This window comes from Tachysurus vachellii, chromosome 13 (genome assembly GCF_030014155.1).
Source record: "Tachysurus vachellii isolate PV-2020 chromosome 13, HZAU_Pvac_v1, whole genome shotgun sequence".
In the NCBI taxonomy this organism is placed as follows: Eukaryota; Metazoa; Chordata; class Actinopteri; order Siluriformes; family Bagridae; genus Tachysurus; species Tachysurus vachellii.
Genome location: NC_083472.1, coordinates 17,586,420 through 17,609,097, shown reverse-complemented (window position 1 = coordinate 17,609,097; position 22,678 = coordinate 17,586,420). Strand labels below are relative to the sequence as shown.

The 22,678-nt window shown below is 41.1% G+C and overlaps 1 protein-coding gene across 8 annotated transcripts in view; it reads left to right on the top strand.

Moving 5' to 3' along the window:
* The window catches only part of atrx (ATRX chromatin remodeler), a 44,236-nt gene that overhangs the window by 11,540 nt on the left and 10,018 nt on the right, over positions 1–22,678 (top strand). For all 8 annotated transcript variants that reach the window (XM_060885838.1, XM_060885837.1, XM_060885843.1 and 5 more), the window contains 20 exons: positions 551–696; positions 1,764–1,925; positions 2,145–2,280; positions 2,477–2,579; positions 2,665–2,859; positions 3,117–3,258; positions 3,514–3,623; positions 5,588–5,734; positions 6,383–6,560; positions 7,101–7,238; positions 7,559–7,734; positions 9,226–9,343; positions 10,785–10,915; positions 12,770–12,864; positions 12,952–13,091; positions 13,330–13,480; positions 13,568–13,668; positions 14,775–14,883; positions 15,568–15,745; positions 16,296–16,487. In XM_060885838.1, coding sequence (XP_060741821.1) covers positions 551–696; positions 1,764–1,925; positions 2,145–2,280; positions 2,477–2,579; positions 2,665–2,859; positions 3,117–3,258; positions 3,514–3,623; positions 5,588–5,734; positions 6,383–6,560; positions 7,101–7,238; positions 7,559–7,734; positions 9,226–9,343; positions 10,785–10,915; positions 12,770–12,864; positions 12,952–13,091; positions 13,330–13,480; positions 13,568–13,668; positions 14,775–14,883; positions 15,568–15,745; positions 16,296–16,487 — 2,848 coding nt within the window. The remainder of the gene's footprint in view (positions 1–550; positions 697–1,763; positions 1,926–2,144; positions 2,281–2,476; positions 2,580–2,664; positions 2,860–3,116; positions 3,259–3,513; positions 3,624–5,587; positions 5,735–6,382; positions 6,561–7,100; positions 7,239–7,558; positions 7,735–9,225; positions 9,344–10,784; positions 10,916–12,769; positions 12,865–12,951; positions 13,092–13,329; positions 13,481–13,567; positions 13,669–14,774; positions 14,884–15,567; positions 15,746–16,295; positions 16,488–22,678) is intronic.

Genomic DNA, 22,678 nt, shown 5'->3' with positions numbered 1-22,678 from the left:
TATGTGACTAATGATATAATGTGTTGCTGCTGCCACACGATTGGCTCGGTGAATAATTGTATGGATGATTATATGTGTATACGCTTCACATGTGAGGAGTGCTCTATATCTGTAAATCATAGAGGAGATAACATGATCAGAAGCAGGGGTGGGTGATATGGCAAATGTTCATGGACACCTTTTTCTGGGAACCCCATATGTGTTTCCCCAAAGCTGGAAGTAGACAGTTTTCTCCTTGCATTTCACTTCCCTGGGATTAAGAGGCTCATACATTTCCGTCATGACACTGTCCTTCTGCCCAAAGTGAGCTTGACATGAAGTTCTGGTTTGCCAAGTTTGGAGTGGAAGAGCTCCATATTCCGTACACATGCACACGCAGTTTGTAATACAAAGTAAAATTTATCAATTGAAAAGAGACTAAAATCCTGCTGATACCCTGGTATTAACTACCCAGTATTCTACCCTATGACCAACCTTTTTAAATCTCAGTAGCACAAAATGGCATTTGTTTCCTGAATTCCTGATTTCCATTTTCATTCTTTTTTTGAAGAATTGCAAAGAAGATGCTATTAGCTCAGATCAAAGCCAATTACTCGTCAGGGGATGACAGCTCTTCAGAAGACGAAGACTGCAAAAAGGACAAAGAGGAAAGCTCTTCAACAAAAGCGAAGAATGATGGTAGCTCCGAGGGTGAAGGTACGGGTCCTGATGGTAAAGAACTAAAGCAAGCTGTGTAAGAGCATGCACTGTGGATTTGTTTGGAAGCTAATTGACGCTATTGTCTTGTTTAAAGTGTGATTTATGTCTCAAGCTGCTCGAACTTCCATGAACGTCCAAGCTCGGTTTGTAGAAGCTTCTAGAAGATTTTGGCGAAGATTGTTCGGCAGTTTCGGGAAAACCTGTCCGCCATCTGACTATAATGTACTTTTGACACAGCATGTTTAAGAAACTATAGATCTAATTGTGTTATTTATAAAGCTGACCTTTTTTTCTATATGCTTTCTTCAGCGATCACATTAGATGAATAAGGAGACAGTTAACAGATATCAAACATGGCAGCAAAACTGCCTGGTTGATTAAAGGCTAGTATAAATATAATAAAGGCTAGAATTTTACATGCTTATTATTATAATGTATCCCACTGTGCTGATTGGTCAGAAGGAGTTGATTTGAATGTAATCACAGGTGTGTAATAATATATGTATATTAGTTATTTACCATGCTATCTAAAAATATAATCACCTATATGCTGACATTTTATTAAAGCAAATCAGTAATGAAGACATGTTTACATCATAGTTTTCTGCTGGATTCTGGGCCAACGTGGCATTTTTGATAATGAATGCCGACACAGACGTGACACAATAGTGCAGAATTTTTAGCCCTAACCCTTAATCATCTGTTATAAGATGGTTAGCAGAATGGGAAGAATGTTAAAATAACAAATGTACTGAAACAAATCCTGTAGATGGGGAAAAATATGCAGCTACCCCAATAAATCTAGACAAGTGTTCCATTTAGTGACGGCAGCAGAGCCACCAAAATGTTTATATTGCAACACTCCTATGGCTGCAAAACGAATTTTTGGTCTGAATTTAAAATGCTAAAGTTTTTCTTGTGATTTGAGATGCGTGCAAAAGAAAAACACATCCCAGTTCAGGAAAATAAAGATCAGAATGGGTTTTTTCAAGGCTATGCAAATGCATTCATCCTTTATAGATCAGCTTTAAAAGCTTGTGCTCATGTCTTCTTTCCCCTGACAGAAGAGGAAGAGGACTCGGACTCTGGGTCGGAAGTGGACGTGAAAAAGGCCGGGCGAAGACACAAGCTGCTTCGTAAGAAGCTGACCCTAAGCGAGGGCGAGTCTGATAATGACAAACCTGCCAAGAGCAATAAAGAGGCCAAGAGAAGAGGAAGACGAAAAGGTCAGAGTTGATCAAACCTTACACATGTACTTTGTCAAAAATCCAAGTCGTGTCATTGATTAGCTTCACACTCACAATGTTAATTTGCAAATCAAGCTTGTAATAACATGTTTTCTCACAGTTTAGAGGCCTGTGTATTAAAATTGTAGGTCATATGTGCTCTCTCTTCATATTATTGTGTGTTATGCTGATACTTCTGTTTATTTTTTATTTTTGCAGTGAGCAGTGATGACTCTGATTCAGACTTTAAACGCTCAGGCTCTGGTTCTCCGAGCGAGTCAGCGATGAGTGCCTCAGTGAGTGAGGATGACGACGACGATGATGACGACAGCAAAAGTAACAAGCGGCGAACGCGGTGAGAGATTTCAGCCTCAACTATGTAGATTTAATCAGTTTCTTACAAGACCAAGTCTTTTGTTCTGGTTGTTCCAGTTAAAATTCCCTTGCCAGATTTGATCGATTACAATTATCAAATGTACCACGCCATATAAATTTATTTCCTGTTTCTTTTTTCCCCTCCTTTGCTAAATGTGATGAACGCACTCTTGTAGGTCCTCAAAAAAAGCTGAAAAAGATAGTGAGAGGAGTTACCAGAAGGAGAAAAAGAAAAAGCGACGGCGGATTAAGGTTCAGGACGATTCTTCCAGCAACAAGGTACCGTGTGGCTGTTGGTGAGCCGAGCTGTGTGTTTTATCCACATGCTCGACTGTGGCTTATTTTTATTTTTTTCTCCCTACAGAGTGCAGAGGAAGAGGGTGAGGAAGATGATGATGATGATGGGGATGATAAAGGTACACCAAAGGGCCGCAAGAAGATTCGCAAGATCCTAAAAGACGACAAGCTGCGCTCCGAGACCCAGAATGCTCTAAAAGAGGAAGAAGAGAGGCGTAAACGAATTGCTGAAAAAGAGCGCCTGAGAGAAAAACTACGAGAGGTGAATAGACAGAGAATGCAGACTTATGGGTAGCGGTGGTTTTGGATATAGATTATATGACCAAGTTCAAATGCCACCTCCACCAAGTCTCTTAACCCTGCAGCACTCAGCTGTGGTTTCAATGCTGATAGTTTTTTTTAATCATCTTTGTGGGGAACTTGATCAGATTCAATTACATTTGAAAGTAGACGCCTGAACGTGTTTTGGGGTGTTTGGTTGTCACATGTACCTAATGGCACTCACTCTTGCTCGTTTAGACAATAGTGGTGGAGGAATCCTCGCAGGTCACCTGTCCCATTACTACTAAACTGGTCTTGGATGAGGACGAAGAGACCAAGGAGCCACTCGTCCAAGTTCACAGAAACATGGTGACAAAGCTGAAGCCCCATCAGGTGGACGGTGAGTCAGAATCTCCCAGATAGGTCACTTATGTCCTGTGTGCTACGACTATTCTTCATCTGGATGCTGGAAATGTGTACAAACCTAAACACATCTTAACACTGCCGACTGAAATGTGTTTGAGTGTATTGAGTGTAAAGCAAAGGCTTGTAACCATGCTATGGTATTTATTATAGTTAGCCAGAACTGTATCTGTTTTTCGGAATATCCAATAGTTGTGTATGGTGATTGTTTCCATCTGTTTCACGTCTGCAGGTGTGCAGTTCATTTGGGATTGCTGTTGTGAGTCTGTTAAAAAGACTAAGACTTCATCTGGCTCAGGCTGTATCCTCGCACACTGCATGGGTCTGGGCAAAACCCTTCAGGTACAGTAACGTGGCCTGCTTCATCATGCTTCGTTCTCTATATTGGTTAGGGAATGTAGGGGGTTTCCTTTAGCTCCCCTTGAAAGTGACCTCAGAAAGCGTATCAAATTGAAGCAGTTGTTGTGAGAAGAACAAAAAGGCCTTCTCAGGCATTACAGTGCTCCTTATTCACCCTAGATTTCTCTTAGTCACTATTCAGAGGTAGAGGAGTGCAGAACAACTAGAACAAATTGCAGAACAAATAGAGGATTCATAGTAAAAGTGGCAGTTAAAAACATCCTGGTAACGTTTTAACGTAAAGGCTCGTTTAATTCAAATCAAATGTTGTGACACATACATACAGGGTACGACATGCAGTGAAATGCTTTTTGCATCTGTCCAGTATATAAGCATAAAAAAAGGAATGCAATTTAGGATAAAAGAAACAAAAGGAGAGGGATAAATAAAGTATAAACCATATAAATAAAGAATATAAAATATGAAAATATATTCCATAAAGTAGAAAAGATTATGTATATACATATACATAAATATACATGTACATAAATGTGTATGGTTTTTAAAGATTGTCCTTAAAGTGTCCATGTACAGTAAGGTGTGTGTGTGTGTGTATAGTGTATAAAGTGGCACTGTGCTTTGCAAGCCCAGAGTTAAAGTGTTAGTGCAAAAAAGGTGTGCATAAAAACAGTGAAGATGGAGAGAGAGGTCCAATTAAGGTGACTCCGATTAAGGAAAGAAAATTCACATGCGCCGGTACACAGATGTGTAGTTCTGTGCAACAGCTTCTCTGCATGTTCAACTTAAATAACCTTCTGTTCTTGCAGGTTATTCTCTCACATCGTAAAGACCATGCTTACTGATACTGCTATGTGCTCGCATGTTCCATCCTCGCTCTCATTAAAGATGTTCAGCTGGGCTGTTTCGGAGGTTTAGCAGTCACTGGGCACAGACAGACCTAGCACATGTACACAAACCATCTATTTCATTTCACACTGCTTTTAACCCACAGGACTTTTGGGTTTGTACAAACACGTCTCCGAGGGGAAGCGTTGCTCTAAGGGGAAAGTCCCTCAGATCATGTAGGCTGTAGGTAATGTTATTCAGTATGTTAAGTAATTGAATCTGTCAGCAAGAATCCAGTTTAAGAAAATAGATCAGCATTGTTCCCTTGCTAAAAGCAGCAGCCGTCTAAACTCTAACAGCCAAGAAAAATGACGTGTGGCGGGATGGATGCCGTCTCCTCAGAGGGTGGGAACGTTGCTTAACCGACATTTGCATAACGTGTAGTGTCTCAGTACTTTGTGTCACATCAGGTGATGCATCATCTGCACCTTCAGCAAAGTTCTTTCCAATAACAGTTTTTATTATTTTACCAAGAAGGTTTATTATCATTTTTCAGCAAGACCGCTATGATTTATTCTTACAAAGCAGTTAGGTATCGAAATGCTTTGTGGTGTAATCACTCTTTAGGCTATTGTGCTCTCGAATCAAAGACCGTAAAAGCAGTTCAATCTGCAGTGGGGTTTAGGGCATTTGGATGGATGCACATTTTATCCTTCATCCTGTAGCTTCAGTCTGCAGTCTCATCTGCAGGAAATACTAATAAAACTCATTATTCCCATGATTTTTTTTTTTTATGTCTCTGATTTTTAGATGTTCATCCAAATGATGATCTTTGTTGGGGTTAATACTCGCCTTATCTTATTGGTCTTCGTGTACAGACAAAACATCATCAGAAGGCCACCTTTAAATTTCCAGTAAACCTTTTGGTAGCTCAGTTATTCATGAAAATCATCAATGGGGTAATTTCAAGATCACATGCAGTTAAGACAATTTGCTGTTAAATCAATTGGTCCAAGTGAAGTGTGAAAGGATTTGCAGACTGTGGTGGACGTCCAAATGAGAGCAATGCTGCAAGTTGTGAGCTACATCACTGGGTCAGCTGTTCTTCTTTTCTCCTGCAGGTGGTGACGTTTCTCCACACTGTGCTTCTGTGCGAGAAACTCAACTTCTCAACAGCTTTGGTGGTGTGTCCCCTTAACACCGTACTCAACTGGCTAAACGAGTTTGAGAAGTGGCAGGAGGGCTTGAAAGACGAGGAAAGCTTAGAGGTATAGATGTGGTGTTGTGTAAAGCACTGACTTCCCCATTATATCTGGTTTCCTGACCGTCACGACAGGGTGCACACACTTAAATAGCTGTTTAAAATCTGTCAGATGTGAAATCAATAGTTATTAGCTATTTTTGTGAAATCAACAAATGTGAAATCTGTTTTTGTATGAGCTATTAAGCTCAGTTTAGTGTGTGTGTGTGAGATTTATGAAGATCCTATTGTGTGAATTTTAGGTGCATTATTTAAAATATATATATATTTTTTTATTATTATTATTTTTTTTTTTGCTATTTAGTTCCTAACCAACACATTTATAGGATGTGACACATTCAGTTTAATTGAGTAGTCAAATATAAATAATCATTAATACAATGATTAATGTTGGTGGGCTGTGATTTCCAGCACCTGGATATATTTCAACTATTTAGTGTCTGACTTTTTTAGTTCCTCTTTTTATTCACATTTTTAATCTAACAATGAAACGAATCGATTGGTCTTAGTTTTAATCGTGTGTTCTAAAATGACCGTCAGACCTTCATCAGTAAATGATATTTCTTTTTAAGAAATTTTAATTAATTTCTTATAACTACTATTTAAAAAGATATCCGAATCCTGTACTAGGTATTTGTGGTTGTGTGTGCATCAGGTGACCGAGCTGGCCACGGTGAAGAGGCCCCAAGAGCGATCGTACGCCCTGCAGCGTTGGCATGAAGACGGTGGCGTCATGATCATCGGTTATGAAATGTACCGCAACTTAACGCAAGGCCGCAACATCAAGAGCAAAAAGCTTAAAGAGACGTTCCAAAAGACCCTCGTTAACCCAGGTGAAGTAGTATGTCTCATCACTGGGTCTGTACAGGAACACTACTGTGGACATGTCACACTTAGTCTGAATGCGAGCGTCTGTGGCTCGGCTGCTCTACGTTACCCCCCAAGTGTGAATGAGTGTTTGACTGCATGTGTTTATCAGCGATGGACCGGTATCCTGTCCATGAACTATTCCTGCATTGTGCTCAGTGTTTTGTGGACTAACACTGGATACACCACACCTCTGACTAGGATACCAAAGCAGTTACTGAAGATAAATGAATGAATAATATTTACGTACTCTGTGTTTATTTTTCTTGACACTAGTTTTACAAGTTCACCTGACCTTGAACCCCAGGCCTCCATTTTTGAAGGTGGATCAGAGATCTGTTCCCTGGATCCACCCCGAGTTAACAAACAGCTTGAAGGCTATAAAAAAGCAAAAGGGGGAAAACAACCCATGACTATGCTGATGTTACACACCAGGTTTTGGGTGGATTGTAACCCGACCCTCATTCTGGCCATGTTTTAATTTCCTCTGAAATGTCCAATTGCAGGTCCAGACTTTGTTATTTGCGACGAGGGCCACGTGTTGAAGAACGAAGCCTCGGCCGTGTCAAAAGCCATGAACTCCATTAAAACTCGGCGAAGAGTTGTTCTGACCGGAACTCCGCTTCAGAACAACCTGATTGAGTGTGAGTGACTGCATTTCTTATTGTAATTCAAATTCTTCCCTTTCATATGGGAATGTCGGGTCGCCACGAAGATTATCAAATGAAAGCCTGTACAACTGGGCTTCTGACTTGTAGCTGTAGTTCAGTGGTGTTTCTCCCACTCTGCCACTCCTCTGTCCCCTGTCGACCAACTGCAGACATATCAAATGTAAATATTTTTAGCGTCTACAGATTTAAAGTACTTTTTAAGCTCTAGCTTTAGACCTAGACACAGCTCAAGGGTTTTAGTCTAAATGATGAAAGTATTTACTTTTCTGTTTTGTTTATTTTCTTCCTCTCAGACCACTGCATGGTAAATTTTATCAAAGAAAACTTACTGGGCTCAGTGAAAGAGTTCAGGAACCGTTTTATCAACCCCATTCAAAACGGCCAGTGCGCCGACTCCACGCTGGTCGACGTGCGGATCATGAAGAAGCGAGCGCACATTCTTTATGAGATGCTGGCAGGCTGTGTTCAAGTAAGCCTGTGGTTCTTACTTCACTCTGATTTTACTGCCTATTCGTTGACTGAACAGTCTACAGTTAAAGGTGGGATGCATGATGTTTGAAAAATGCTTCAGAAAACTGAGTCGGGCCGACTAACAAAACAAACGTGTAGCCAATAAGCAGAAAGGGGCGTGTCTTCTCAATATGCATCGGAGAGAGTGTTCAGTTCGCATGTGTGACATTAGCAGAAAGTGATTGAAACATTGACATGGCGGATACCTGCCGTTACCTCTGCCTCGGGTTTTAGGTGTTGAACGTCATATTCCGCGTGAAACGGAGTTAAACCTTTCACGGTACAACACGCAGTACTACAAAAACACATTTGAACTGTATTACCATAGTATTACTCATTGAGTTTATTTACTGATAAAAATATCCCCCCCGTCCAGCTGCCCCAGCAGGTTCCGCCATAATAGTTGCCTGGGTTACTTATGTATGTGTGGCTTTCAAACATTGTGCACCCCACCTTTTAAAGGCCATATTCCTTAAAGGTAGGGTCTCCGATGTTTGAAAGTCAATGTTGACACACAAAATCACCAAAACAAACACGCCCCTAACCCAGGTGGGTCCCACCCCTGTATTGATGGCTCCGCCCACACATACATACGTAACCCAGGCAACTAATGGAAAGAAATGTCTATCGTAGCTGAAGGGAAGAACAATACGATTGCAGATAAACAAACAAGCAAAAATGACACACAAACATAATCATGTAAAGGACGGCATATATTAGTTCTGTGTAACAAAGCAAAACCAACGTTACTCACCTATCGAAAAGGAAAAAAGCGACCTCGGCGTCTTAAGTAAAGTTGGCCGCATATTCACAGATTGGAGTTTCCCGAGTCAATAACTCCTGAGCTAAACGCTGTTACTCGCAAAATTTGTGTAGTAACAGCGTTTGTCTCAGGAGTTATTGACTCGGGAAACTCCAATCTGTGAATATGCGGCCAACTTCCTGCTCCTCCAGTTCTCTCCAGCGCTGGAAAGCTGATCCTATATGAACACGGGTCCTACTTCTTGCCTTATTGTAAGCCTTTCTTCGCTTTCTTTCTTTGTTTTTATCCTCCATGTCAATGTTAAAACCGCTTTCTGCTAATGTCACACATGCGCACTGAACACTCTCTCCGCCCATATCGACAAGACACGCCCCTTTCTGCTCACTGACTACACGTTTGTTTTGATTTTTGTTTAGTTTTTAGGTTTTCTGAAGCATTTCTCAAACATCGGAGACCCTACCTTTAAGTGTAAATAACAACTGATTTGATTTCTGATTTGAGTTTTGCTTTAAAATAATTCAGGATTTGAAAAGATTTCCTCCAGAATTGTTTGACATATTGTCCAGCAGGCAGCTATACTTGCTTGTCCTAGTTGCCAGAACCTCTGCTATGTCCAGCCCTACATTTTGTGTCACTGTGTGTGTGTGTGTGTGTCCCTCTTATATTTTGCTTTGTAATCTGTTTCAGAGAAGAGACTACACTGCACTTACTAAGTTCCTGCCACCTAAACATGAGTATGTGCTGGCGGTGCGGATGACTCCTGTGCAGTGCAAGCTGTACAGATACTATCTGGAGCACTTTACAGGTAAGGACCGTCCAGCGTGTCTGTTTATGACCAGGTTGTCTGAGTTTCCCACTACCTAATAGACAGAAAGTGGAACTAAATATCAATGTCTCTTGAGGAGCTCCTGAACAAATGTGCTGTCATTTCTAAAAAACCTGAGATGTAGAAGATAATTAGCTAAGGCAGGTTGAGAACCTGTGTCAGACACACTGTTGGGTTACATTATATAATAACTTGGATTTCACTACTTAAAGTAGATCTGCATCTGGGGGATTGCATGGCAGCTGGTGTGGATCTGCCTATCCAGACAAATTCCCACATCCTTTTTTTTTCCTCTCCTAATGAAGAGTTTTGGCCGGGTTTTTCAGCAGGTGTCTTGTTACGCCAGCTGGACGCTGTGGCACTGCATTTTTTGGTATAGTGTACTTTATGATCGTTCCCAAGCAGGACTGACCTCCAGGTTTTAAATCAGACTTCATTTATTGGTCGGGTTCAAACTCGCTTTAATTCACTCACATTCTCAATATTTCTTTTTGTCAGTATGAGTTAAGTGGTTATATAATTAAAGCTTTTTGGAGCTGTATGTTTGGCCAAAAATAATCTCTGCATTTGTTTTAATAGAGACTACTTTCACAAACAGAACCGTACGTCTCCCAAAGTCAAGAACATCTGGGAAGGGTCATGCTGGTCACAGTAAACTATCAGTATTACCACTGATGGAGTTTTTTTTTTTTTTTTGGAAACACTCGGTTTTTACAGTCTCTTTTGAATATTGAGAAGAACGTGATTATTGCAGTACACTCTCATTCTTCTCTATCTGTCTATCAGTGGACGGATAGATTGATTAAAACCTTATGGTCAGGTTTTTTATGTCCATGCAAGTTTATAATGTAGTTAACTGTACATGACCAATAAAATCTTAATTATAGAAAAGAGGGAAAAGGCAAGGAGTTAAATTTAAACTCCAGATCTTGCTCCAGAATTAAGATTAAAAAAAAAAAAAATCAGCCTCTAGTAACATTTTATTAATCCACCTAACAAACGAAAGATCTTATGTGCACATTTTGTTTGACCAGAAATCTAACTGACTGGACAAAAAAGGTTGTAGCTAAGGTAATTTAATAAGGTATGCTGAGCTAGCCGAGCGCATTAATACAGACTGTATCCTGTGTCTGTTTAACCACAACTGTGTGTAGTAAGCAGGAAAGCTATATGACTGGCAGGAAACGGCTCGTTTTCGTCAGCCTTTCGAAATTTCTGAATTCCTGATACAGAAAAGTCTGTCATCTGCTGATGCTAATTAATCCAACCAGTACAAATCATTCTGCAGTCCAGCTGGTTGTGTCTCGGTGCCCGAACGGGTCGCGCTAGATACAGCATCCACAAAACATGGCAATTCACATTTGGTAGTTCAGCTTCATGTTGTGCAGTCACAACTCAAACTGTTTCTTTTACCGAGCAGGTGTCGGTTCTGCCCTGGAGGGGGGAAGAGGCCGTGCAGGCACAAAGCTTTTCCAGGATTTCCAGATGCTCAGCAGAATCTGGACGCATCCTTGGTGTCTCCAGCTGGACTATATCAGTAAGGAAAACAAGGTAAACGAACAAAGGCACACAACTGGCGAGCTGCAGTATTCTCTTCCTTCATCAGCACTAAAACAAACCCAGGGGAACGCTGGAGTTTCCTCACAGTCATCACTTTCTGTGCAGTCAGTCATGCCGAGCACAACAGCCTGGTTTTAGCCGTGTGTGTGTCCAATTGATGTAACTAGAAGGCAAGTTTTATCTTTGCTTTGTTGCACTGGCTTATAATCAAAACACTAACCCGGGGCTGACTGCTACTGGCTAAAATCATAAAAATAATCAATTTTCTAAATATTAAAATTATTACAACATAGCATTTATATTTAGTTTTTTTAGCACCATCATTTTGTTAGAAATGGCCCTGTTTAACTTGTCTAATTAACGAGCCTTTATATATTTATAAATCTTTTCATTAAAATAAGATGGGTGATTTAACATCGAATACTCTACACAGCTTTTAGAATCCTAACAGATAATTAAGTCAGGGCGTCTGTCAGACGTTAGCGAACCGTTTTCACTAGATTTTTTTTACCAAGAAATCGAGGAGCACACCCTAAATGACTGGATATCACAAGCTAATGACATTACCCAACCTCTAACTTGTCACTGAACCGAACACGCACAAAAACACATGCTTCCCGGTTACCAGGAGAAAGCGATGGCAAAACAAACACGCAGACCGCACCCGATTGGTTCAAAGCTTCGGCATTTGCAACCCAGCTCCCCCTCTTTGTCTGCGTAGTTGTGTCGGTACTTTGAATTGACGTTGTACAGGCATTTACGTTCCTAGCCCAGTTCTGTTAAATCAGCCTCCTTAAAGGAGCTCCACTCCAGTCATTATTGCCTGTCTGCTATTTTTCACACTTCTTGTTTTTCCGTGACAAAACGTCAACACTGGCTGCCCCAAAAATCTATAGACCAGCGCCGACCAGCACAGACGCCACCTGATTGTGAATTGGGGCTGGAATCAGGGTAAAAAAATCTGGCTTTAGTTATCTTAATTGAGCGGCTGTTTTCTATGCTATATTTAAACACCGACTCTGTTAAACACGGTCAGATAAATAAACAGCATGCAGCCAAATACCTTCTAGAAACTGGGTGCTCGTAATTTACTGTTGCAGAATGAACGCAAAACTGCTGTCTAACATCAGCGATCCACATCAGTTCTATCCCAGTCACTCTTGTTTTGTTAAACTAAGGAAGAGTTGAACTTAAAATGCGTGTAGTGTGTTTGAATAATCTAGTTACAGTGTTGTGATGGTTTATGGTTTGTCTGTGCTGCGTGCTTTAGGAGTTGTACAGCATTTAGCTGTCTATTAAAAATGATTTGGAAGAGTAGGGAATATCACACAACTTTGGGGGTATGATGTTGTAGGGCGGTACGATGTAAACGGAGTGGTGTGTCCCAGTAGAAGCCTAGTTATTGTTACTCTTTTTTTAAATACCAGCACATCATGAAGTATGTTATTCCTTTCGTACCACTGCAATACGCCAGCGATAATTAGATAGCTGGCCATGTTAGTGCCATTTCTCAAAGCCCCCCAGTTCTGTAGATTTTCCTGTTTTAGTTTTTTTCTTGACAATGTCAGCCAAAAGTAGTAACCAAAATGTCTTCACACAGAGAATGTCCCCATATGAAAATTATAGACAGTTTAAAATTGTTAGAGTTGTTAAAGGAAGTACATTTTTCAGTTGAACACATGTCAGAGCTGATTCAAGAATTCATCAGCAGCATGGTGTAATAATAATGAATGACTTTTTAGCATAATTGATTGTCTAATTATTTACTTTTGTACGCAAACACTTTAGATGCACAAATCATTCAGCTGCTGATTGATAAACTAAAATGTGATTTGATCTAAACAGGGTTACTTTGATGAGGACAGCATGGATGAATTCATTGCATCCGAAACGGAGGAGTCATCGATGAGCCTGTCCTCTGAAGACGAGAAACCAAAAAGGTGAAAACTCCTATTTAATCTCTCTGCGTGTTTTTCCTTTTAGTCCTCACTAGGCTGAAACATGTCTTCTAAACAAACCGAATGCAGGAAGAAGAAACGGGGGAAAGGCAAAGGCGAGAGCTCCGACAAGTCCGACAGCGACGACGTGGAGGTGATTAAGGAGTGGAACACGAGCTCCCGTGGAGGAAACCCAGAGGGGCGGAATAGAGCCGAGCCTGTAGAAGAAGGTAAGTTTGATTTGATTGACTGAACTTTTCATTTATATGTCCTGCTTTGTTTTTCTGCCCAAAATATATTGACTTTATATTGACCAAGCAGCTGACGCATTGATTGATTGTGAATAAGAGAGTATTATTTGAATGCTTCTGATCCATGCAGGTTCATGTTTACAAGACTAGAATTGCCAATTGTTTTGCTAACATTGTTCTATTCCTTGTGTCTGTGTGTTTCTCTCTCACTCTCTAGTTCGTCCCAGCAACTCAGGCCCTGGTAGCCCTTCTCCAGACTGGTACAAGGAGTTTGTGAGCGAATCGGACGCTGAGATTCTGGAACACTCCGGAAAGATCATGCTTTTGTTTGAAATCCTGCGCATGGCAGAAGATGTGGAAGATAAAGTGTAAGCAATGATTCGGCTGATGTTTCCTCAAAGCTGCCATGTCATTAGTTCTGATGCATTGTTTAACCGAATGCTCTGCGTTTTCAGGTTGGTGTTCAGTCAGTCACTCATTTCATTGGACCTCATTGAGGATTTCCTGGAGTTAGCAGGCCGTGCCAAAGAGGAGGGAAAACCCTCTCCTTACAAAGGTAGGTAGTTGATTGGCACTTTTGAAAATCTCCACAAATGCTTAGACTGGATGAATTGATCGCAAATAAACTGAAGTGCTGCTTCTGTGTCATTGACTTGGCTGATTTCTTTGCCACTGAAGCTTAGAGGAACGTGTTTGTGTGTGTGTGCTGGATTTTTAAATGTTTTGCTCTGTATGTTTAAGCACACTGAACATTAACCACTGCAGTTGATGCAGTTTTCGACCCCTGGTCAACCAGACAGTAGCTTGACTAAACGAGCTGTCTCTTTAATGGAGCCTGCACTCAGTGGCACATTTGTTGGCAATGAGCTGTATGTTATGAATGCCTCATTACACATTAATAGGAAAGATTGAGTTACTTTTCAGTATATTGTTCATTTTAACAGAGACATATTCAGAGTGTAGTTGTATTATATGCTTTTTAATGGTCGAACTTGTTTGTTCATCTTACGACCCAGAACACTGGTCAAGCAAACATCACCACTCATTCTTTCCTTCTTATGTTTAATGACCAAGTTAAAAAGGTTGGTGGTCAAATTTAGGAGCCCATCTTCTACTTTTAGTGCACATCTGACACGGATCTAAGTTAAAAGGTCTCAGTTTCACACACATCCTACACATTTGGACCCAAAGCCTCTGGCATAAGGTCATTTTCCTAATTAAACTCCAGCAGCTGTTTTTGCTTTAATTTTGAAAATGATTAGACCTTGACTTTTTTTTTTTCTCTCCCTCCCCAAAAAATGTTTGCTTAAGGCTTTGTAATTCGTAATGAAAAGATCACAGAGATGTAATTGGAAACATACTGTAATGTTAGTTATGAACACTCTCACAGGGGGAGGTAGTAATATTAAAGGCCAAACATGAGTACCCTCCACTCAGCCACCTATCTGTGTGCGTTCTTTACCTAAGCTCTACATGAATGCAGCTGGCTCATCAGGAATTATCACGCTGCTTCCAACACACTGGATTTGTTATGACTGGATAGGCTTGTTTGTTCTCTCTGAGAAACCTTAAGCAGCACAAGGCACTGGCAGCTTGTTATTTTGTTAAGGTGCTTGTACAACGTGAATCAGCATTGACTGGCTATAATGTTTTCTCTTGAAGGTGAGGGCAAGTGGTTCAGAAACATCGACTACTACCGTCTGGACGGTTCTACTAACGCCATGACTAGGAAGAAATGGGCCGAAGAATTCAATGACACCAGCAACGTTCGGTAAATGAGGAATCCATTGCTTTTTATCCTCAAGGGGAAAAGGTTGATATGGCTTTGTATGCATCATAAAACATGCCTTAAAATGCATCATATGTTACATATGTGCCCTAACTAACTACAAGCACAATTTCCTTTGGGCTACTTTGTATGCAGGCCTAGAAAAAGACTGATGTGTTCAGTCTCAGATGATATCAACTTCTGTATTTGCTACCATCAGCTAAAATGAACCAAAATTCTTATTATTAAGAGAATAGATTCAGATTTTTGTATGTTTGAGGAAACCCTGACAAGGTTCTGTGTAAAATCCCTGGTTTTCCTTTACATGAACGGTTACAGATCAAACCCCTTTAGATAGCTAGATTTCGTTCCAAATCATTAATACTTCAAATATCAAACAATTCCATGCTTATCTTGCCCCTATTATATATAAGCTTCATATTAAGTTGAAGCAGGTATTTGTAATAAGCTGATGACTTAAAAGGAAGAAGCAGAAAAACCCACTAAACTAAAACTGCATTGCTGAGCTTGACACGAGAACATATTCCGGCAAAGACATTTATGCCGGAATTTATACTTTAGTCATTTCTTAGCCCATCCTCTTTCAATGAGTTGTAAGCGCTTCTCTCTCTCTCTCTCTCTCTCTCTCTCTCTCTCTCTCTCTCTCTCTTTTTTTTTTCTGTTCAGGGGTCGTCTTTTTCTCATCTCTACAAGAGCTGGCTCTCTAGGAATCAACCTAGTGGCAGCAAATCGCGTCATTATCTTTGATGCCTCATGGAACCCGTCTTATGACATTCAGAGTATTTTCAGGGTGTACCGCTTCGGCCAGCTGAAAACCGTATACGTCTACAGGTTTTTGGCTCAGGTGAGGAATAAATCACCTAAAGGTTTTTTTCAGACTCTTGTTGAAGTGCCAATTGTATACAGGAACATTAATGCTCTCCACTGATTTAATAGGAGTGATTTAAAAGATCATTAGTTCATATCCCAAAGGTGTCACAGTCATCTATGGCTGAGCAAAGACACCAAAACTGGTTATAGAAATATGTATACTCAATCTCGTGCTAGTCACAGCGACGGTAACCAGTTATGAACACTCGTGAGCTGATGGAGGAACAATAGGAGCACTACAAACCCTCTTCCTCATCCAAGTGTGTTACACTGCCCTGTGACACAGCATGAGCAGCAGTTTGTAAAGATTTAGTTGGCTTTATAGAAAACCTGAAGGTTTTAGCCTTTTCCCTCCCCATTTAGTAGTTGGATGATGGGGTGGATGGGACCTGACAGGTGACAAGACTGGGGAGAGATAAGGGAAAATCTAGAGATCTGGAATGTGGTCTATTGCTAGCTAGGATAGTTGAATTGAACCATCTAGTATCAAAGTGCAATCATGCAATTAGTCTGTTTTACAATAGGGAACCATGGAGGACAAGATTTACGACAGGCAGGTGACCAAACAGTCCCTGTCGTACCGTGTGGTGGACCAGCAACAGATTGAGCGCCACTTCACTATGAATGAACTGACTGAACTCTACACATTTGAGCCAGACCTGCTGGATGACCCATCGGAAAAGAAAAGCAAGAGGTCCACACCCATGTTACCCAAGGTAAGTGGCACGTTTACTGCATTCCCATGCTTCCTGCCAACTACATAGTGCACATAGGATGCTGCAGAACTAGCACCTGCAATTATTTGAACGTGTATCTTTTTCTTATTATCAAGTCACACAAGTTTAATGCTCCAAAGCCTGTTTTGTGGGTACATGCTGCCTTTGAACTTTACAGGGGGTGATAAACTGTGTTTACTCATGTGGCTTGGCTCCAAAGCATTTATTGTGCTTCAAGGGGTAGTGGTAAATGGTAGGGGGGGTGAGATGTTTTAGTGTTAGCTTTGTCCCGATCGTTTCTTTTTTTTTTCTTTTCTTTTCTTTTTTTTTTTTGCGCACTTTGGCACAGGTGCGCTGTCACAGGAAAGAGCCCCTGCAGTGTTTACAAGAATCCATTGGGCTTAGGTAGTGTGTCCAGCCGTACACACAAAACGAGCAGCTGCAGAGAGAAATGCCTCTGTTTACGTGTATTTACCAGAAAGCGTTTATATTGCAAAACTGATGCTGTTGGAGACTAATTGGAGACAAAGAAATCCAGTGCAGATCTATCGAAATGTGTCCAAATGCACAGCTGCACAGATATTTGTTAGTCTGTTTACTGTTATTTACCACAGACGTTTTATCTAAGTATCAAAGTAGACCCCCACTGACAGCAGTGCATTAAAGAGTAAGCCTGAATTCTTTTTGAGGTCTGTTTTGCTTTGTTGTTTAAGCTTTTCAGATGCCTTAGGTTGATAACGCAAGTTATGGAATGAAAAATCTTTTCTGCTGACAAATGCATTACCTTACATTTACATTTTGTACGTGTATGTAAAAATACATTACATCATAATGTAATGCCTCAAGACGTAGCAGTTTGATGGCTCTATCAGGAGATCACAATATTGATTCTTGATGCTGGGGCCTTTTTTTGTCTATGTAGAATATAAAATATTCTGGCACCATTTTTTTTCTTGTTGATATGGTTTTATTGATTTGCTGTTGAAGCAACACTTGATAAATGGTTGTCAATAGAAGCATATTTTACCCCGTTTCCATATTGCCTACATCTCAGTTGTTGTCATTAAAATCCTCTAATTCCTTAAGTCCTTTCATTTTTCTTTCTTTCTTGATTAACTAACCGTTAAGCTCAGATGGTTTCTGAGCTCTCAAGAGATGACTACATTTGGCCATATGTGCACCAGAATGCAACAAGTCAGCTGTTATGGATGGAATCTGCTGGCTGCAATAGTATGAAGATGAGTCAGTTATCCCTCAAAGCCTTTAGTCCTATCTCTATTTCGCAGTATGCCATGGCCAAGTTTATAGAACAGAGAAAATATTTTTAAACTTGGCAGAACTGGCTTTTCATGACCCTGCAAAAATATACCCTTCTCTTAAAAGTTTGTGTTTTTCATTTAGCATTTTCACTACTTAATTAGATGTATCTGGAAATATCTGGAAGTGTGTCAGCAATTGATTGACACACATGAATGCTTGGTATGTGATATTCCTTTCCCTCCTCCCCCAAATTCAAACTTTGTGTGATTTAGCAATGGCAGCTACAGTACTACCCCACATCGCTGCCCTAGGTATTTCTGGGAAATTTCACCCCCTACCCCATCCAGGCAGTGCACACATCCTGCTCAGTCAGCCCTCCTGCCTCTGAATGTGGCCTGGAGCAGCTCTGACCTCCCTTCCCCTCACCCAAACAAGCCTGCCATCATGAAGGCCATCTGTTTAAAGCTGATTCACCGCTTTGTCTCTGAAGTTTTCAAAGGAGCACCGTAAACATTGCTTCCCCCTTCTTCTTTTTTCATGATGAATGGTCATTATTCAAAACACCCCTTCAGGATGCCCTTGCACTCTTTAGAGAAACTAATTGGAGACAAAGGAAGCTTGCAGACTTCCACCATAATGACAAAGAAGCGCACCGTGGCCCAGACACGAGAGCCACCCAGCTTGGGGTCTGGAGCAGCCTCAGGCCTTACTGCAGCACTTTTATGTACCTGGACTCCGGGGTTGAGCCAACTGACAGTGTAGGGTGGGGCCTGGCCTATCTTCTCGGTGGTTCATTGGTGGGAACCTAGTAATTTGCTACTGTTCTAAGTTCCCTGCTGACTGGGCCTCACCAAGCAAAGGGCCAGATTTCAACTGAGGATAATTAGCTGCAGGAACCAGTCTTAATAAGCCTTCACAGATGTTTCTTACCAGAGCTCCACCTCCCCCACACTAACAGCTTTTACATTTTAGACCTTACCCTAAAATTCATGCAAAGTGTGATGTATGGTGTTTGTTGGAGTTTCTGACTTCAGTGCCACTCTGATTTTGGCACAGACACCCAAGTGCCTTTCACTGCTGGACATCAGCCATTCAACACTATTTGAAAGATGGTAGAGGCTGCCGAGATGGAAGGCGGACGTCAGGCGTCATGCCAAATGTGAAGTGCTCAGCTTGTGGGAGACTGTTTATAATAGGGCAATAAGGTTATGTGTATAATTTGTGTGCAGCTGTTTTGACTGGCTAAGGTCAGGTATTACAAATATCTCAAGCCCTTACATTCCACCAGACAAACCTCCTGCCCCCAGAGCCCAGGCTTGCTGTGCTTCATGCACCTGCAGGTCAAATGCAGTGTCTACTGAAATCAGACGGATCTGGCATATCGGTAGATCCATCCTTATTGTTTTGTATGCTTTTGTTGTATAGTTATCTGAAAGCTCATATGGATGTCAATTCCTTCTAATCATTTACATGTTTGATGTTTTCTAGAAGACAACATATTTAAACAAAAGACCAAGAGTTGCTTTTTCTCTCTCAATTTTTCTGTGAAGTTCAATGAATAAGAAATCCAACATAGAATAACAGATACAACATACATTCAGGAAGCAGTTCAGCTCTGTGTTATATTCACATCGAATGTTGACGATAGTAGTAGCATGATAGCATGGTGCCAGTGAGCTCGGCTGCCATCACGTCTGATCCGACCACGCTTTGTGTTTGTTCATTTTCTGCACTGGTAAACACATTAACCTGGTTTTCTTTACATGAAAGACATCACGGTCGCAGCCGTACTCTTATTTCTTTTGGTCTACAATTCGCTTACTTAAACCCGGACCCCAGCTGGACGAGTGAAATCCCGATGAGCAACAAACTATGAGACCTGAAGAAAAGGCCACGTGGGAAATGAGCCGGAGTCAGGAACATCCTGAGGGAACGTGCACATTGAACCCCTGCCTAGCATTCTGTTAACAAACATCTAGTCTCTGGAGAAAAAGCTTGACGACTTCGGGGCCAGTGTAAATTTCCAGAGGGACATTCGTTCTGTAACCTTCTCTGCTTCACCGAGACATGGCTGAACCCAGTAGTACTGGCCCACGCTATCCAACTGGCCAGGTTCTTCTCAGATTACCGCGTGGACAGCACAATTGCGTCGTGGAAATCAAGGTGTGGTGAAGTGTGTCTGATTATAAACAACCGCACGCTCCTGCTCTCCCAACCTGTAGCTCTTGACCATTAAATGTCATCCTTTCTACCTCCCTCTGGAATTTAGCTCGGTCATAGTCAGTGTATTCCACCTCAGGCAGACACGGCTCTCACTCTGTCAAACACAGCATCATGACGCTGTGCTCATTGTGGAGAGTGACATGAACCGTTTGGAAATATTCCTCACGCCTGCATATGAACAAATTCTAAAGCAGGATGGATCAATCAGTGGCCGCTCTGCAGAACGCTGAGGATGACCCAGATTGGAAGGTCGCGGAGCTCTGAGATCCTTCTCCGCTGCCTACAACGTGGGGCTCGCCACTTGGAACATGGACAAAAACAAAGCTCCGTCCTACAGCGTGCGCAGAACAATGAAAGAGGCAAAGCGGCACCACAGAAGGAAACTAGAATCACAGCTCTAGTACGGTGGTTCTAGGAGTCTGTGGCAGGGGCTAAGAACTATAACGGACTACAAAAACACCATGCATATTGATGAGCTAAATAGTTTCTACACTCACTTTGAAGCAGCAGATAACAGCACTAGGAGTGCTAATAGCATAAAGCAACATGAATGTGGAGAGTGCCAGAGCAGATAAAACACTCATCATCTTGGAGCATGATGTGAGGTAAGTGTTATGGGGAGTGAATACAAGGAAGGCAGCAGGACCAGATGGCATCCCAGGATGGGTTTTGAAAGCATGCGCTGACCAGTTAGTGCCGGTATTCAGAGATATTCAGCCTCTCCCTAGAACTGTCTACAATCCCCAAGCATCAAAGACTACAGGCCTGTAGCCCTGACCTCCAAAGTGAAGTGCTTTGAAAGACTGGCCAGAGACTTCATCAATACTTCACTACCCTGAACCCACTGAAGTTTGCATACCTACTTGTTCCAACTGCTCCACCGTGGGCGCAATGGCACACCTCAATCACACAGCTCTTATTCACTTGGACATCAGGAAGGGGAATTATGTTAAAATGCTGTTTTGTAGACTACAGTTCAGCATTCAACTTCATACTCCCCTCTAATTTGGAGGTCTTGGGACTTAACTGAACCCTGACTAACTTCCTGTCTAACAGAACAGGTGGGCAAACATCTCTCATCCTCTCTTACTCAGCACTAATGCCCCCAGGGTTGTGTTCTGTGCACCCAGCTGTACTCACTGTACACATACGACTGCATGGCCAATTCCGACTTCACCACCATCAAGTTTGCTGAAGACACAGTTGTTGTGGGCATGATGTCCAACAATGAGAGGGTGTACCTAGAGGAGATTAAAAACCTAGAGAACTGTCTACTCCTGAACGTCAGCAATACAAGGCAGTTGATCGTTCCTTTCCTGCTTTGTGCTGTTCCATTACCAACCACACATTATCAATGGGAGCCCAGTGCTTCTACACCTTTAAGGCGAACACACACAGAATGAGTAGCTTCTTCCCACAGACTATTCGGGCCCTCAAAGTGGTAAACACCTAGAGCCTGGACCCCTTTCTGGACTGCTCAAATCTGCACAACTACCACTACTGTAGTTGGCCATTTGCACATTGCACACTTGCACTACATGCACATCCTGCACTTAAACATTTATATATGTCCATATACTGTTTCCTTTATGTCCGTATTCATGCACATCACTGCATCACTCTGCCTCTTGCTGATTACATTTTCTTTCCCTGATTATATTTTTACATTATATTTTGTTGTCTATTATATTTTTCTGATAACTTCAATGCTTTCTTCGATATACATATACTTGATCTTTATTACTACTTCTATTGTATTCACCTGTGCCTTAACTTTTATTCTTTTTTTCTTTTTTGTTCTTTTCACTAATATTGGCTATTTCTAGGACAGTCATACAAAGCATTTCACACAGTTGCACTGTGTGATTGTGTATGTGACAAAATTTGAACGATCGGTGTAGCTTTAGCACCTTGTCTATTTGAGCAGAGCATATAGAAGAGGAGATGCGAGAGAAACCGATAAAGCACTGCTGCATCAATCTAGGTAGAGATAAAATAATGGCTAATCTCACTGGCACTAGCAGATATTTGAACAGCATTGTGTGAAATGTAGGAAACTTGTAACCAAAGTAAAAATAGCCAACTCAATTTTAGATTTTAAATTTTAATTTTCTAAAGCTCATTATCCATGGATTTATATTTATTTATTTATTAATTTATTTGGTTATTTATTATTTCGTTGTTTTTTTTTTTTTTTTAAGGGCTACCAAAGATTTTCTTTTTGATAAGAGGTTTGCGAATGTTATTTACGACCGCATACACATGGCCAGACACGTTGGCATAACGTTCTCCATCTGCCTGCTGTGTCTGTTTACCATACAGTGTGCTGTCTAGGCTGCAGATGTATTGTAGTGATACTTGAATTCTTAGTGGAAAATTTATATTCCCTGGATAGTTCATTACACTAGTACCAGTAGTGAACAATAAATCCAGTCATAAACTGTGCTTCTGTACTAGACTAGTACAGTGCAGAGTGATTTTCTTTCAGTGCAAAACATACTTACAGAAAGTTAAGAGTCTGTATAGCAGTTAGTGATTGTGTACGTAAGGGGGCACTACCATTTTTCACTTTATTTCTCTCAGCACTCCACTTTTCTGTGGGAGCAATTTAGTTTCTGATTTTTTAGTGAGAGATATGGCATCTTGTGAGATACATATGAAGATACAGAAACATGTGTGAATCATTTGATGGTTAAAAAAAAAACCTC